The sequence below is a fragment of the Drosophila ficusphila genome, unplaced genomic scaffold (genome assembly GCF_018152265.1).
Source record: "Drosophila ficusphila isolate 14025-0441.05 unplaced genomic scaffold, ASM1815226v1 contig_127, whole genome shotgun sequence".
NCBI lineage: Eukaryota > Metazoa > Arthropoda > Insecta > Diptera > Drosophilidae > Drosophila > Drosophila ficusphila.
In genome coordinates this window covers 1,125,451-1,142,093 of record NW_025064016.1, presented here as the reverse complement: position 1 = coordinate 1,142,093, position 16,643 = coordinate 1,125,451, and the positions used below count along the sequence as shown (strand labels likewise).

Sequence of the window (16,643 nt, the reverse complement as noted above, 5' to 3'; positions counted from 1 at the left end):
TATTTTATAAAAGATGAAAACTTAACAGTAATTAAAACTAAAACATGTATCTAATTTATTTTTCCAATACGATTAAAACAGGTTTAAACGTATAGTAAATTATAGGCAGCTTAATATTTCTTTATAATTATTATTATTATTATTCCTCATAATTTCCTCTTAATACTTGGGAACTACTCCACCTTTCACTTGAACGTAAAACTACTTTATATTGCCTAGGCATAAGATTAAATAAATTGTCTTCTTAATTGTAGCTAATTAGTTTGTAATTGTATTTCTCTCAGCTGTAATGCAGATTGCTTTTCAATTAAGCACCTGATGAAATGAATATTTCAAAGCCAATTGCTTTGGTGGTCAGAGCCAAGAACTTGGCTAAAAGCGAACAGGTTTTCTTTCTGCTGTTGACTGACCTTGCTCAACAAGACGTCATAAAGGGGTACGTTCTTTCCCATCCCGTTGCAATTTTTACTGCAAAACAGAAACAAGTTTTTTGTGGTAAAACAAATTGTAAAGAATTTTCTGGAGAATCAAGTTTGATTTACCCTGATTTACTTCAAAATGGCATGGGTCCAGAAAGAACCCTTCAGATCGTGACGTCATCGGAGTTATTGACCTTATCCAGCATGAAATCTCCTTCAGAAATGTTCACTCCCACATTAACAATTTTATTTCTCGTTTGACAAGCATCAGTTGGAATCTTTCTTTACTTAGCTTGTACTCTAAAAAGTTGGGGATTTTTTGTTCACTGGGTAAAAACGGAATTCTGAATAAAAAACGGAATTGGGAAGATATTCCCAATTAAGTCAGGTTCGCAAATACCAAAATAAAAACATTTTTGTTGCGAATTTGCGAAAGCAGAAATTTTAAAAATGCAAATTGGAAAGCTTTAAATTTATTCAGAGACTTTTTTAGAAGCCCAAATGGTTATAAATTATTATTCATAATTAGTTACTAGATATTTTTAGGATCGGTCACGTTTATTACTTCTTTTAGAACTTAAAACAACTAAACACCCGTCAAGAATGTTTTTTATTTTTATTAAGGTATATGTTATTTAAGAGCTCTTATATTTATTAAATGACCCCAGTTACTTCAAGGGTGTTTTTAACTTCGACTTGAAGACTTAGCTCTTCCTATTCAGATGCTGGTAGATCGTTCTCGCATACTGGTTTGTAGTCATTACTGCTGCGCTTTTTCTCCATTTTTTTTCATTCTGTGAGTTCTGAGTTCTGTTCATAAAAAGTTTTGTTCTAAACGATCCGCAGCTCAGTTTCATCACGAACTTCTGCGATGCCAGTTGTGTGCGATCTATTTTGAGCCGGCTTCCAAGTATTACAAGCTGAAAACCGTGAACAAAACACGGTAATCGCAACTCGGATCGGAGCATTACCGGGTAATGAAATTGGAGACCCCAAACTAATGGGGTGATAAACCGACCACCAGGTGTTAAGCGGCAGGCGGGGCATTAAAATAATTGCTTATTATCAAACAGACTATTAAAGTCCACAAATTCTCGTAATTATCTCCAATTGTGGGGAGGCAATTAACGACAACAATGGCGAGTTCATTAACATTTGAACCGATGTAACGCAGTTAAAGTGGAGTTTTTAAGCATCTCCATCGGTTCCACCCTCGAAAACGAATAGAACTGTGTAATTAGTCGGAATTTGTTGAATATGATTAAATATTGACCCAGGCACTTTGCACGATCGACCACGTGTGAGATTTCTGTGTGCTGCACTTTGAGTTCGCGGTGCCATCATCATCGTTATCTGCGAAATACGTTCCGAAGTCACAACATTGCACCGGACCCCAAGCGACCTGATTAGACATTGACTAACCGAGTGATAAGCCTATCAGGTCCCGGCTCCAATATAACGTAATCGCTGGGCTCAGACGAGGGCGAGGCTGGACTGGAACTCGGGGATTTGGGGATAGGTTTCGGGGATTAGGGTCAAGGGCGGGACGGAACCAAACAAATACACTTTGTAGCGCGGAGAAATGGTATTAATATAATATTGTTTACGATACGATTTTATACTGTTTTAAAAATTTAATAATCAGAACAATTTTCTTATAAATATTTTTATGTAACAAATATTAATTTTTGATATTTAGAAAGTTTTAAAGTATTTTTTTTTTTCATTTTTACCTTCTGTAAATAATTTCTTTTATTTAAAACTTTTATCAATACTTTTACTATATCATATATACTATTATTATATATTGACTCCATCATTTAGCTCATTAATGCTAGAAGAATTGACTTCGGGCTTTACTATAAATAAACATATAGTAGTTCTCTGGCATACTGTTATCGGGCGATTAGCTGTCTCCTTCCCGCTATCGCGAAGCTCTGTCCTGTCCATTGTTGTTCGGTTTATACTTAATATTTAATGGTCGCATACTCGTACATGTGTAACAACAAACAGCATTTTGCATGGGACTGGGAACATTTGTTCTGATTCCGTTCGGGGGCTCAGTTTCACACTTGAAGTCGATCGGATCGCAGCTCACCAAATGGTAACAAGAAAATCACCCATCAATATCATGCAAAAATCACCCTGGAACCCAAATGTCAATCCGATGGAAATGTTGCTAACAATGAGACTCGGAAGGTCGAGCAATTATATGCGTTTTTACAACCGCTGCTTTATTAATTTTCTACGAAACTATTTTTTTTTGCCGGCTAAATACGAGTGTGAAATTTAGTCATACACTTTATGGCATAATTATATTTAGCGTGTATGATTTTTTTATAGACGACCAACAGTGGATCCCGCACCATGCCCACCATCGAGCATAAATTAAACATTACAGAGGAGGAGGTTCCGGAAGATATCCGTCGACTTGCTGAAGAGCAAGGAGAGTCTCCCAGTTCCAAGGAAAAGGTCATCGAAGAATTTCGCAACTACATTTTAGGTAGGTAAATATCCTTAAAACATAAATTATTTTATTTAAATAAATTAATGGCAATCTTTTTAGAACACAACGAATGCCAGCCACATCGAAATGATTCAAAGTATCTCGAAAAATTTTTAAGAGCCCGCTACTGGAAGATCGAAAATAGCTATAAATTGGTAGGTATTTATATCTAAAATTTTATTTACATTTTTAAGAGACTGATTTTACAGGACTTGTTTTCTTTTTTAGCTTTGCAGTTACTACAAGTTCCGGGAACAAAACAAAAGCTACTACGAGAAGGTTCGGCCTCTGGATCTGCGTCATGTTGGTCAGTCGGATATCCTGACTGTGACACCCTACAGGGATCAACATGGCCACAGGATACTCATCTATCGTTTTGGTCTGTGGCGACCGAATCGCGTGACCGTCGATGATATTTTCCGGGCCACCATAGTCCTGCAGGAGCTGGGCAGCTTGGAACCCATCTCACAGATCGTTGGTGGAGTGGGAATCTTCGACCTGAAGGATCTTGGCCTGGAACACATACTCCATCTGAGTCCCAGTGTGGCACAAAAGATGATTGCCCTTCTGGTGGTAAGTGAGAAAAAATAGAAACATTTTTGACTTTTTAGAAATATTTTTAATTTTTATACATTAATTTGTTTAATTTTTGACAGACCTCAATGCCCATTAGAACATCCGCTCTTCACATTGTGAACCAAAATTGGGTCTTCAACGCGGCATTTAAAATATTTAAGCCCTTCCTTAATGCGGCCATGAGAGAGAAACTCTATATTCATGGCAGTGATATGACTTCCCTGCACAAGCATATTAATCCTGAACATCTTCCCAAGCGGTATGCATATTTTAATTATTTTATATTTTTTTTTATAGTTAAATATAATTTTTCTTTCTTTCCTGTTTTAGTTATGGTGGCTTGCACGACGACTACTCCTATACGCTCTGGTTGGACATGTTGAAGGAGCAGTGTACGGGTAATAGCGTCCAAAAAGATATGGAACAATTGGGTTTCATCTTTGACTAATTAGCTAAGTTATAACTACTAAATTTGAATATGCTCCTCTAGGCACTGATGGTCTCTCAGTTGATTTTACCGAATATGAAAGGGAAATGTGAAGTTAATAATACTTTAGTAATTTTGTACTGCAATGGAAATCAAATTTCTGTTTATTACTTAAAGGTATTTAAATATGAATCAATTGACAGAAGTTAGTATAGTTTGAAACAATTAAAGAAAAAATACTACTTTGAGCATTTTTTATGGCTTTAGAACCCTGCTATCCCGTTTTTATCTGATCAAATCAAGACACAGTTTTGGCTTTGTATAATCTTTATTATCTTATCTTTATCTTTCGCACATTTGTCGGCCACATCAATGACCGATGACGACCGAGCTCGGGGCAATAATAATTTGGTCCTAACCGAATCAAATGGCCCAACGAGCGCCCAGGAGATTTGTTCCGGTCAGGAAAGCATAGCAACTTGGTCCTTCGAGTTTTATGTGATTCGTATGCAAAGTGCGCTAGGTGCTAGAGCGAGACAACTAGCCACACGACCATTCGCCGTTATGGTAATTGAGTGTTGGACAACGCATAAAATGCAGTCGGCGGCCATAAATATGTTTGCACTCGTCCTGCAAAGCGGATGTGCAAGGGGGTGGGTCTTCCTTCTGACCGTTACGAATATGTTTGATATTTTTTATTGAATCCCGTTGTCTCAACATCATCCCCCTGCCACCGGAAGTCGTTGCCGTCACAAAAAAAAAACGGTAAAGAACACAAGTTGGGAATAGAGAGTTACTAGTTCGACTAAAAGATGCTCTATAATTGCATTTTATAACTGAAATAAAACACAAATAAGTGTTAAGGGTTTTATATTAATATAGATTATTTTGTGTGCAAATCATGGATTTTGTTTGAAATTTTTCTAAACCAAATCTAACTTTTTAATGCAGAGTATCCAGGGATTACCTCGTACCCCTCATCTGTGGCCTTGCGTTGTCCTTTGGTCAACGATAGTGAAATTGATTTTGCTGCTAACGGGGGTCTAGGTTGACATTATAGCTAGCTGGGTGAGGAGATATATCCATGTGTATAATCTGTGTGCGTGCTGGACAGCTGTGTGAGTGCGTATAAAAGGCAGCGACATTTGTGCGATTAAAGCGACAAGATTAAAAAATTTATTGCGCAAATATTTATGGGGGACAGTAACACACAGTGGCAGTCAGAACGAAAAGAAACAAAAAAAAACACATTCTCGCAAAAAACACACATATCGCATAGCCTACATTTGGGGGGCACGACCGCTGTGCGTTATTAGTTGGCTTTTGGCTTTGGCTTCTGGACTTCTGGCAACACGTGTGTGGGTCGAAACCGAACTGGACATAATTTATGGCTTGCAAACTGAATTTATACGAATTTTATTGAAAAACAAAGAAGGCGGACAGAAAGGGCAACGGATTCGTCTTCTCCAACATGTGTCGCAAACTCATACATCTGCAAAATTCAGTTTATATAGCCGCTGCCAATATCTTCTAAACTTAAATTTTTACATATATCATTTCGAGGCCCAGCATCATACCAACTTTTTCATATAATTTCTTTCTAATACCAGTAGAAAGCCCATAACTTTTCTTAATGATGTCCGATTTTGAATTGGTATACCTTAAAATTCTTATGACATAGTCCCCTAAGAGAATGAATCCTTAGTGTGGTTTTTTGTGCTGCATATTATGCATATTTTCTGCACTTTACTTCTAAAATCCTCTTTAATATTTATTACTTCCTCAAATTCCATTTTTGGCATTAGATAGCTCTGTATTTAATCTACACTTCCTCCTCTGATTTACTATTCTGTGGACATACGACTTCAATCCCTTCTAAGAACTTCCTTATTTCGTACTCAGTTACAGTTGAGCCCGAAATTGGCCATATTATCCAGACGACACATTTGGGGGCGTTTCCCCGGCTGTCAACTGTCACCGAAGGCAGTGTCAAACTGACAGTCGTTGACATCCGTTGACTGTGTACCTGACCTTCAATTTTTCCCCACCCCGGGAAAGGGGAGGGGTTGTGTTTGCAACCCTAAACGGATAATTGCTTCCTAATGAGCTGGCGAGGGTGACCCCGACCCAATCAACCCCGTACTCACACCCCTTTTGGGTCTCCTTATCGGCGAAGGCAGTTTATCATTCGGCGATTGGCAGGCAGAAAGCAAAGCTAAAACCAAAACAATGGGAACAAATAAATTATGTCCAGCGATTTGTAAACAAACATCAACTGGTCGAAACGGGGGTCAATTTGACCCCTGCCCCGCGAAATGGGAAATGTTTGGTTGGGGATTTCCATAAATAAGGACCCCAGCCAGAATAATTGAAATATTTGCTGTCAATTTGTTGACTCCGGAAGACGACGATTCCGGATTCCGGATTCCGGGCCCGAGGCGAAGGTGTAAGTCGTATAAATGGTGGATCGTTATGGTCCTGTTGCCACAGACACCGATTATCGCAGGTCCTGCCGCAGGACGAAGCCTGTTTGCTCGGCGAGGGACCACCCAAGTGATAAATGGTTGCGATTTATTTTCCTTGCACTACCGATTGCGAACTCTGTGTGTGCCAATGGAAATTATATTGTATTTTGCGATATTGAAACATCAAAAGGGGAAGTAATGTTTATTCACTTATCTTACTAGATTAGATTACTTTTAAATAAGAAAAGTAAGAAATGAATTAATAGAAATAAACATAAATTATTATGCAGGCCACAATAAGTGAAATTTAACATCATCTCTAATAAAAACCTGCTGCTTTTGTACTATTATTCCTGGTTACAAGTCATTAAACCTGCTATATAAAAGTAAGGGACAAAAATCCAGAAAAAATATAATGGCGACCCCCAATGGAGTTGAACTCCAGCTGAGTTGTGCACTGAGACATGTGGACATTAAAAGAGGAGGAGATCGGTGGCTTTTCACTGGGGTACGGAAGGTAAATTGACATGAACATGTCAACGTTTTGAGTTTTTTTTTTCAAAATCGATTTTCCATAGATTTACCAGAAATCGTTTGCGATAAAACACGACTTTACTTCGTGCTTAAAGTGCACTCCAGGCGATGATCTGCGGGGTTCGGGGGATGGAATGCCGGCTACAATCAATCACATCGCCACATGCCAGAATGAAGAGCTCCTGCTTGTATTCCCCCCGCAAGTTGTAATGCTGCCTAATCCGGCGTAATAAACATTGTCAAATGCGTTCACTCGATGCGGGAGCAAATCATTATTGACATCGAGAGACATCATCATCGCCAAACAATTGAAATGCAATTGAAAGGAATCGCGTACAAATATTTGCACTCGGATTCAGCAGCGGTTGACAATGGGAAGCCCTTCGAAAAGGATGCAAATGAGAGGATATGAAAACGAGGTAGATCCTGGCTTGATTAGACAACTCAAGAATACCAGAGAACTTGATTTAAAACAACATCTTTTCAAATGTACTTTTTAAACGTTTACCTATGTAATTCCCCATAGAGCTCATTTTTCATTTTTCGCTATATTTTGGTTTATTGAACACTTATGGTGAAGCCTTCCTTTTGTTTCTTTAAAATAACATATACCAAATATAACCCTTTTACCATAAAGCTATATTATTGCATACTTTCAGGCATGGGGTTAAGTGCAAATAAGAGAATCAAAAAAGTTAGCCAACACGTGTCGGAAAACACTGAACTCCTGCAGACAGACTCATCTCGAGTTGGTTATTAAAAATATTTTTAATTGGCCACAGATAAATATTTGCACACCTTTAACCCTTTTTAATATGCTTAAGTGCTGCTCTTTCCTGGACAGGATTTCCCGCTTTCCCTCTCTTCTTCTTTCTCTGTTGGTTTTTTGTTCTTTTCCGGTTAGTCCCCCCCCAAACCGCCGCATCGCTGGAAATCAGCACAGACAACCAAATGGAGCATACAGAGGATAATTCGATTGTGTTCAATTTAATTTTGACAAGCTTCAATGAAGCCCAGTACTCCCCTTTCCACCCTCGCGTCTCTGCCTTTGCATTTTCCCACCCACAGCAGTTGATTTGATTTTGTTTTATGTTTTTTCCTGCTCGCGGAGAGGCCAAAGGAATCCTGTTTTTATGCCTCCAGCCGCCCCTTTCGCAATTCCCTTTGACACAACAATTGCGTGGAGAATGGGTGTGCCGGGATTTTCCGGGGGAGGGGGGTTTGGTGGGGGGTTACGGCTACAAAACCCAGTTGTCGCAGCAAGTGGAACAAAGTTTTTGTGGTCACTTTTGCGGCTCACAAAAGCTAACCAAATACGAGAATAGTTCTCTGGGGGAAGTGGTTCATTGAAATGTTCTACTGCAGAATGGAAAAAGTTAAAGTCAAAAACTAAAAGTCGTTTCAAATAATTACAGAAATATTAATAAATCCGTTTACGCATATTTCTTTACGTTCTTAAAAAGCAGTAAGAAACTATATTTGAAAGGGTTCGTAAAATTATGAATCAGGAATATGCAACAAATAAAGAAATACAAGATGTGAGTTAGAAAAAAAAAATGTATTAAATGTTTCAATTTAAATGTTTTTGGCAAGATAAAAGATATTTTGCCTTTGGCAAATCAGAGGGTATTATGTATTATATTATTGGTAATATCTGTAGTTTAAGACCTTATATTCTTTTAGAGCCTAAAAGTGGTTGGCATTCAAGCTCGGCTTTGAAAAATTTAAAATATGAAGGGATTATTGGCTGTGTTAGCCCATATTTGGCACAGAACTTGTTGCACCAACAATAGAGAAGCCTCTCAATCCCTTCCTATAACTCACAACAATATTACATCAGAGGAATCTGTTTGGCCAACGAAGCCAAAACATTTGCGCAAAACAAAAAAATCAAAAAAAAAGTGACCAAATTAAAGTAAAACAAGAGGAGTCCATGTCCAAGAAGCTTGGCTGGAGGTTGGTAAGGTCTGCGAGTCAGTTTTCCGCTGGCTCAGCAACAAAATGCACCTGTGCACCATGGAATCCTTGGGCCAAAAGCAAACACACATGCCAACCATACGAGTGTATGTAGAGTGGGGAGTGTATTATATACGAGCCAAAACAAATCGAGCGACTTATCTCGGCTAAAACATCTCCCATTGACTTATGCACTGGAAAATGGAACAGTGGATGTTCCCGGATTGTGTTTGTGCGACCCACTCCTGCGGATTTACTGCTATATAGATACAAATATATATATATATCCATCTCCATCTCCGACTTCTTACAGCGATGGCCAGCCAAATGAGACTGGAAATCGGCGAATGGGGCTATGTAGGAATTACCGTGGTAGTTGCTCATAAATATTCAGAGAGCAACACCGATACACAGACACACAAATACTGTGGCAATGTGGGCGGAGCCGATGACAGCATAAGGTGTGTCTGTGTGTCTATGTGTGCCATTTTTTATGCGCTCCATGGCAATTCAAAACGCCTACTTCAAGAGCTCTGCCAAAATAAACCGAACTGAACAGCATGGGGCAACAACAAAAAGGGCTGAGATTCCACCACCAAAGTGGAAACGCTAGACGCATAGATTTGTGCTCCTGCACAGTGGCCTAATCAATTTAACCATGGAATTCGCTGTTCCACAAGGAATAAAAAAAAGTTGGGAATTAAAACTCCCATAAACAAAGCTTCTTAAAAAACCGATCAAGCATTTAAAGTAAGATATATTTCTTAAACTGGTAAACGATATATTATCAATAAGGTTACTAAATTTAATTACTAAGTTAATTACTAAGTCTGATACCTGACAAAATTCAAAAATTTTCATTTGAAGCTCACTACTTTGCGACCCACTGTGCCGTGTATTGAAGCTACGAAGCTTTCCCGGCTTGACTTTTGTTGTTGTGTGCGAGAGCAGCTGCCGGTGAAAGCAAAAACAAAAACAACACCGCTAAAGGGTGCCTTAGCTCTCTGCGCTCTCTCTCTTTCTTTCTCTCACGGACAAGTGCTTTCCCTTCTCCCCCACTTCCATTTCCACTGGCAATTCCAATTTCCAGCAGGAGCCCCCTCGGAGCAAAAACGCCATCAGCGAATGGCGTTCGAGCTCGGTTTTTTGGTTGTTGTTGTGTTGGTCGGCTTTATGGTTTTTGGCAAGTCGTTTTTATGTATGTAGGTGTGTGTGAGTGTGGGTGCCCCGGAATGGGTGTATGGGTATGGATGTGCGCGCGTCTCTGGCATTCTAACTGTTAACATCCAGGGAGCAGAGCATCGCATCCAGAGCAGAGCTTCCAGAGCAGAGACAACCCCCCAGTCCGTCCGGCAATAGTTAAAACGGATCCGGAGTTCAGTCGGCACCGTTAACTCTTTCAAATTGGACGCGAAAAGCGCGTTCGCGAAAATTAGTGAGCGATTTTAAGAAGAGAGCGTGAGCACAAAAACAAAGCCCTAAAGTGCGGACAGTGAATACTAAATTAAAAACAAGAATACATAAATTATAAAATTAATTATAAAATTTCTGGGAACTATCCCAAGTAACTTTTATAAATTATAATACAACATTTAACTTTGTATAAACCGGATTGTCTATAAAATAAAAAGATATCAGACAGTATATAGATTTGAAGGTTATATCGTACTTAAACTCATATAAACCGTAAAAAACAAATCCTAATCAAGTGGAAATCGGAGGTTAAAGGCACCTGTGCGGAGTTTCCGTAGTTGAACCCCCCAACGTGTAGTTGACCTTCAGGAGCACCCGCTAACCACCGGCCTTGCATGTGAGACCCGCCAAAGACCCTCTCCGGTCCCTGGTCGATCCAATGAAAATGGAAGATCCCACCATAAACGACACATACGTGCAGGAGTTCGATCTGCACCACCTGGAGGTGGGCGTCAACGGTGCTGGCCACGCCCAAGTGACCACCATCGGTCACGTGAAGCGCGAGGATCACAGTCCGCCGCAACCGGTGGCCGTCAAATGGACAACGATACACGGTGAGACCGCCAATCCGGAGGACGATCCCGATTCACTGCCTCCCCTTTCCGGACCCGAACCCGCCGGAGCCGTCGAAGTCTCGCCCTCGCCGCACATCAAGCTGCGATCCTTCTCCGGCCACCATCAGTGGCACATGGACGAGCGGCGATTGCAGCCGCTTTCCCCGCCGCCGGAGCAATATGGTCCGCTGCCGGGACAGGCGATCCTGGTGAACACATCCTCGGGAGCGGCGGCGGCAGCAGCTGCGGCCGCGGCAGCCGGAGTTCCCGGCGGAGTGCCCTCGACGCCGCCGGAAACGCCACCCGTTGTGGGTTCGCCCACGGGCAGCAGCAGCTGTCCCGCTCAGACATATGCCCACCATTACGCCCGGACGCCGGGCAGTTCCGTATCCGCTGCCGTTTCGGCGGCCGCTGCTGCCGCCGCTGCTTCCGCCGCCGGAGGCGCCTCGGTGAGTGCCGGACTGAGCCACGACATGATGTGGCTGACGAACTCCATACGGGCGGAGCAGCAGCCGCTGGACCTGCGACCGCTGGCCTATCCGGGATCGCAGGAGGAGGCCGAGGAGTGGGACAGGCAGCGGGATTACGCTTTGCAGGCGGCGGCTGCACATCATCATCATCACGGGCAGCCGTTGATGCAGGCGCAGCATCCGCACCATCATCCGCATCATGGACACGGCGGACATCCCCATCAGGTGGTGCTGCAGCAGGGCAAATATCCGCACCACCATCACCACCACTTCCACAACCTGGAACTGACGCCCATCAACATGCACTCGAATTCGTACGGGGGCGTGGCCCCCGGATCCCTAACGCCCACCTGTCTGCCGCAAGTTCCGAGCAATGGGAGTGGCAGCAGTGGAGGGAGCGGAGGCGGAGGCGGAGGTGGTGGCGTTGGGGGAGGCGGCAACGGTGGGAGTGGCAGCGGAGGACCGGGCAGCGTGGGCGGCGGATCCTGTGTGATCACCCGATCGGCACTGCAACCCTGTCGTCCGCTATCCGCCAGCTCGACCCGATCCTCGAACAACATGTCACCGCGGACCTGCTCCGGTGCCTACAGCAATGCCACGCTGGAGGATTGCCTCAACGACGACATGCTGACCACGTTGACGGTGCGGGAGCTGAACAAGCGACTCCACGGTTGCCCCCGCGAGGAGGTGGTGCGTCTGAAGCAGAAGCGGCGCACCCTGAAGAACCGCGGCTACGCCCAGAACTGCCGGTCCAAGCGACTCCATCAGCGCCACGAGCTGGAGAAGGCCAATCGGGTGCTCAACCAGGATCTGCATCGGCTCAAGCTGGAGTTCTCGCGGGTCTGCCAGGAGCGGGATGCCCTCATGCAGCGACTGCAGCGCGTAAGCGGAGGAGCAGGAGCCGGCGGAGGCGGAGGAGGAGGTGGCTCGGGTGGTGCCAACTCCGCCGGAGATAGCCAGAGCTCGCCGGAGTTCTACCTCTGACGCCAACTGGCGGCGGCCAGCGGCTCCTCCGCATCCTCGTCCTCCTCCTCGTCGCAGCAGCAGCAGCTGCAGCACCAGCAGCTCCATCATCTCCAGCATCGCGGTCCGCAGTGGAATCCCCAGCAGATGGTCAACTAAGCGGGGAAAAGTGTTCCGGGTGTAAGGTATTTCCCCAAAGAGTTGGGAGTTTCCGAAGGTTTTTCTTAGAAATAGTTTTAAGTGAATTGTTTAAATTTCAAGAATGTTTTACAAAAAGTTTCTAAATGTGCTTAGGTTTTCATCTAAAATAATGTTTTTTAAAAATATTTTTTATTACTCAATTTTCAAATGCTTAAATCATAATTGAAAAGTTACATTCACTCTTTCATTAAATATTTAATATAATGTTACTTGTTCATCGTAATATATATATAACGAAGCATTATCTTAAGTTTATCAGGATTTTCCCATGACCACCATTGTTGATATTTATTGAAGGGATTTTTTTACTATACAATCAAACATAACTTTTTTTAACCCTACCATTTTATTTTTAAAATCGTTAAATATTAGACGTCTTTCAAGGAATTTCGTAGAATTTGTTATTGAGAAATTGAATTCCACTTAAACAGAAATTTTGAATGGGGGTTTTTAGCGTTTGATTCTCTCTTATTTTTATTGCGACAATAAATTCCGATTAAATATCAGTTTGTGAACTTCGAAAGTGATCGACAGAGATTGAAATAGATAGGGAGAAATGAGAGAGAGTGCATGTTTGGATGGAACGTTTGCTGATTATCAGTCTGACTAAGGCAAAGATCGAGTATAAATAAAATTAATTCCAAATCGTATGTATAAAGGACAAACATTGTATAAAACAAAGGAACAAAAACAAAGAAAAGTAAACTAAAACTAGCAGCTTCTGATTAACAATCGCTACATTATTACAAATTACGAGTTAGTAACACACGCTTATTTGTTGATTAGTTCTAGCCTTAGTTTCTCTACTAGTATTAAGCGAGAGCAGAAGCGAATAATAATATCATAGATGCGATAGTTGTTCTTAGAGCCGTGTTTCCGTTTCCGTTTTAGCCACATCCCCCCTCCAATCCAATTCAGTAAGCAATAAAAATAACTAAAACTAAAGGTTGTATTACGTTTAAATACCGCAAACTTATAGAACCGCACTCGAACCGATGATGTTGTATAAAGTGAAACTGTAACGAAACGAAGAGCAAACTCAACTGAAGTAAACTAAACAAAAAAGTCCTATAAAATGTAATAAGCACTGAGAACGATAATGGAAAAATGTAAATACACCCACACAAGTACGTACGACTATATAGAAAGACGATTCTGTACATTTTAAGAATTTTTGAACGGATTCAAATTTCTGTCTTTGTGAAACTAGAACGAAAACTCGAATACCGAGTGCAAACACTTTAAGCTAATTTAATAACTAAAAACAATTGTGAGTAGTTGATAAGTGTGCATAAAACAATTTAGTAATAAATAAATCTAAATTAAAGCATAAACTTCTACTACTGGATATACTTTTATTGGTTTTTTGTGGTTTATAAATATAATTTCATTATTTGAAGTCAGATTGAAAGTTTAAACTTATTGAAACAATCCATCTGAAATACTGTTCCTACTTCAATGTTTATTTTTTATTCATATCTAAACTTGAAAAACTAGCGAGTGTTTCTTTGTTTTGTCATAGATTGGGTAAGATCTCGTTGGATTCCGAGAAGTCCGATTGCTGTGTGGTCTGTCGGCTTGGATAAATGGGCTTCCAGCGACGACGACCACCACGGGCAACACTTTAAGAATCAAAATAAACACAGCGATCCCTTTGGGGCCTCGGATAATTTCTGTCAACAAACTTTGATCGCGTAACGGCGCATGCAGGAGCAATCGGGGTCTTGGATCCGAACTGCAGCATTGAATTACAATCGGGAAACATGGAGATCAACATCGGAGGCAATCGCAATCTGCCTTGGAATACCCTACAAAATCTGGGGAAGCATTCAGATGAAGGCGGCGTAATTCGGCAATAAGTGGAGCTCCCTCCTGTAAATGTTTATTAATCCAAATTAACTTCCTAACGCTTGTTTGTTTTCATTGTATTTTCGATTTCCCTTTTTTTTGTGGCGTTCTCTTTTTAAACTCTGGTCTTGAATTTATTATTTTTATTCTGATTATATGAATTTCCTGTCCTACCAAGAACTTGCAGCCCGACGATATCGGTCGTCTTTGGAGTTTATGTAACCAGACGAAACCACTCGACGATCGACGGATTGCGCAAGAATTTTTGTCGAATTCGGGTTTGTTGTTTTTGTTCTTGGCCCAAGCGATGATGATCGCCATCAAGTGGCCATTTTACTTTGTTTTCCCTTCAGTTTCTTATTTATTTTTTTTCTAGCTTCATTCTCGGCAAGCAGGAAGTGTCGAATTTCGATTTCATACTGGACTTGCAATAAAAAATATAAAAAAATATGAAAAGCTATAGCCGAAATTGGAATTAAATGACAGACTGACGGGAAAGGGGTTCATTTAGATATATAAAATAGATTTTAAATAAACCTTCTATCAAATAAAACCATTTCTTAAAAAGAAAACTGTTCTGTGTGAAACAAACTTGAAATGTATAAAAATATATCTCTTGATTCCCCTTTTCACTTTCGTTGAAGAGACACTTCGACTTTTTGGCTTCCAGCCAATCCAAGATGACAATTTCATTTCCAATTCCACTTGAGGTCTGCGACATTTTTGGGGTCTAGCTTCAAGTGCAGATTAAACAATAATTATGGAATTCTGATGCAAATCACTGGCGACCGAAAGTCTCCTTGTTCCCCGACTCCTGTTTCATATTTTGAACCCCCTGTTGAAATCCTGGCTAAAAGGCGGCTTGAGTGGAGTGTTAGGAGTGGATGAGTCGGAGTCGGAGTGGCTGGCATTTTGTCAAATGAAATATATAGACACGGCAATGACAATCACTATCGGTAAATTGTCATGGCCATGGGGCTAAGTTCATCTTGGGCATAATCAGTGCTCGGGGGCAGAACCCTTACCAATAATCGTACCCCGAACCCAGGCTGCAAACCCAAACCAAAACCATATCGGACAACTGGGATGATTGTCGACATTATTATGGTCCGCACATAGACACACACTCTCACACACAAACACACACACACCGTTTAATAATGCTGCGCATTCGGGGCACTCTTTTTATGCCTGCACTGCGACGTGTGACGGCTTTGATGAGACAAATGCACTGCAAAAAAATACCCAATCATTAAAATAAAAACAAAATTAATTCGGAATATTATTAGAAATAAATTATCCTGACTGCTATACAAGTTCAAATAAATAAAGCTGTAAATAAGCTATTAAATTTTGTGCTAAAAAATATATTTCATTCTTAAAGAAATGGATTTATTAGTAATTAATTGAAAGTTCAAAGAATTTTTGGTTTTTCATTAATTTAGTTAGAGGTAAAAATTGAGACTGTTGGGTATCTTTTGGTTTATTGTAAGACAAGAAAAACTAAGTTAGCTTTTTAAGTAGGAACCATTTTTTTTTAGTGTAGCGATGTGTTTGGATGGGGACTCTTCGGTTGTCTTGTCCTGTCTGGATTGCGGGGTGGTGCGTTTTTTATGATGCTCCTCGAGTGGACGAGGATGACTACCAGCGACAAGCGAAGAGCGACACGCTTAAGTGGCTCGCACACGCCCCCCGCCCCCTTTTTGGTTGTCTTAATTCAATCGATAGTTCACACATGTAATCGCATGGCCGAATGATTGGGGGGCTTCTTCCTGCATTTTACTTTTACCCGGAGTCTACCCGATTTTCCGCTTTTCTTTGGGTTTGCATGCCAAACACGTAGCGTTGACATTGAAAAGGGGGAGGCAAATGGGCAGTGTGTGTGTTCGACTTTGTTCCTCTTTTCTGATCTGACTTTAACCTTAAATCGTTAACACATTAGTTTCCAGCAGTTGCCGCGTCACTCTGCTCATTAGCTTAATGAAGAGCGGCCACCAAGTCCCTCAGAAGCTCATTAGCTGTCGCTTTGTTTGGTCCTCGAAACTTTTTCCACCAAAATATGCTCGTAAATCTCGTTTTGGCAGCAGCGAAAAAGGGAAATTTATCGCGTCAAAGGACAAGTGCCAAAAAGTTTTCCACCGAAAGCCTATCAATCATTGATGTGTGTGGGTTTGTTTATAATGGGGTGAGATCTAAATCCTTAATCGTTTCCTTAAAAGAATGATAAGGATTAATATAACTCCTTTTTGAA

At 41.2% G+C, this 16,643-nt stretch overlaps 2 protein-coding genes across 3 annotated transcripts; both read left to right on the top strand.

Annotated features, from left to right (window-relative positions):
- Positions 1 to 1,269: 1,269 nt before the first annotated feature.
- Positions 1,270 to 4,170, top strand: LOC108094481 (alpha-tocopherol transfer protein). Of its 2 annotated transcripts, none has more exons than XM_017195069.2 (6): positions 1,270 to 1,393; positions 2,763 to 2,922; positions 2,986 to 3,080; positions 3,154 to 3,498; positions 3,582 to 3,760; positions 3,832 to 4,170. In XM_017195069.2, exons 2-6 carry the CDS (start codon positions 2,787 to 2,789, stop codon positions 3,947 to 3,949), a joined length of 873 nt encoding a protein of 290 aa, XP_017050558.1. In that variant the 5' UTR covers positions 1,270 to 1,393; positions 2,763 to 2,786; the 3' UTR covers positions 3,950 to 4,170. The 2 variants fall into 2 exon arrangements, with proteins under 2 accessions (XP_017050558.1, XP_017050557.1); XM_017195068.2 differs by lacking the exon at positions 1,270 to 1,393 and adding an exon at positions 2,423 to 2,523.
- Positions 4,171 to 10,196: 6,026 nt separating this feature from the next.
- LOC108094474 (transcription factor Maf) lies at positions 10,197 to 12,465 on the top strand. The gene has a single exon (XM_017195058.2). It carries the CDS (start codon positions 10,736 to 10,738, stop codon positions 12,362 to 12,364), a length of 1,629 nt encoding a protein of 542 aa, XP_017050547.1. The 5' UTR covers positions 10,197 to 10,735; the 3' UTR covers positions 12,365 to 12,465.
- Positions 12,466 to 16,643: the final 4,178 nt, after the last annotated feature.

Excerpts from the sequence above, each read along its gene's own strand:
- LOC108094474 (XM_017195058.2), top strand. The coding sequence starts at position 10,736 with ATGAAAATGGAAGATCCCACCATAAACGACACATACGTGCAGGAGTTC.
- LOC108094481 (XM_017195068.2), top strand. Across the intron at positions 2,923-2,985 it reads ATTTCGCAACTACATTTTAG|AACACAACGAATGCCAGCCA; the intron begins GTAGGTAAATAT and ends CAATCTTTTTAG. Across the intron at positions 3,081-3,153 it reads TCGAAAATAGCTATAAATTG|CTTTGCAGTTACTACAAGTT; the intron begins GTAGGTATTTAT and ends TTTCTTTTTTAG.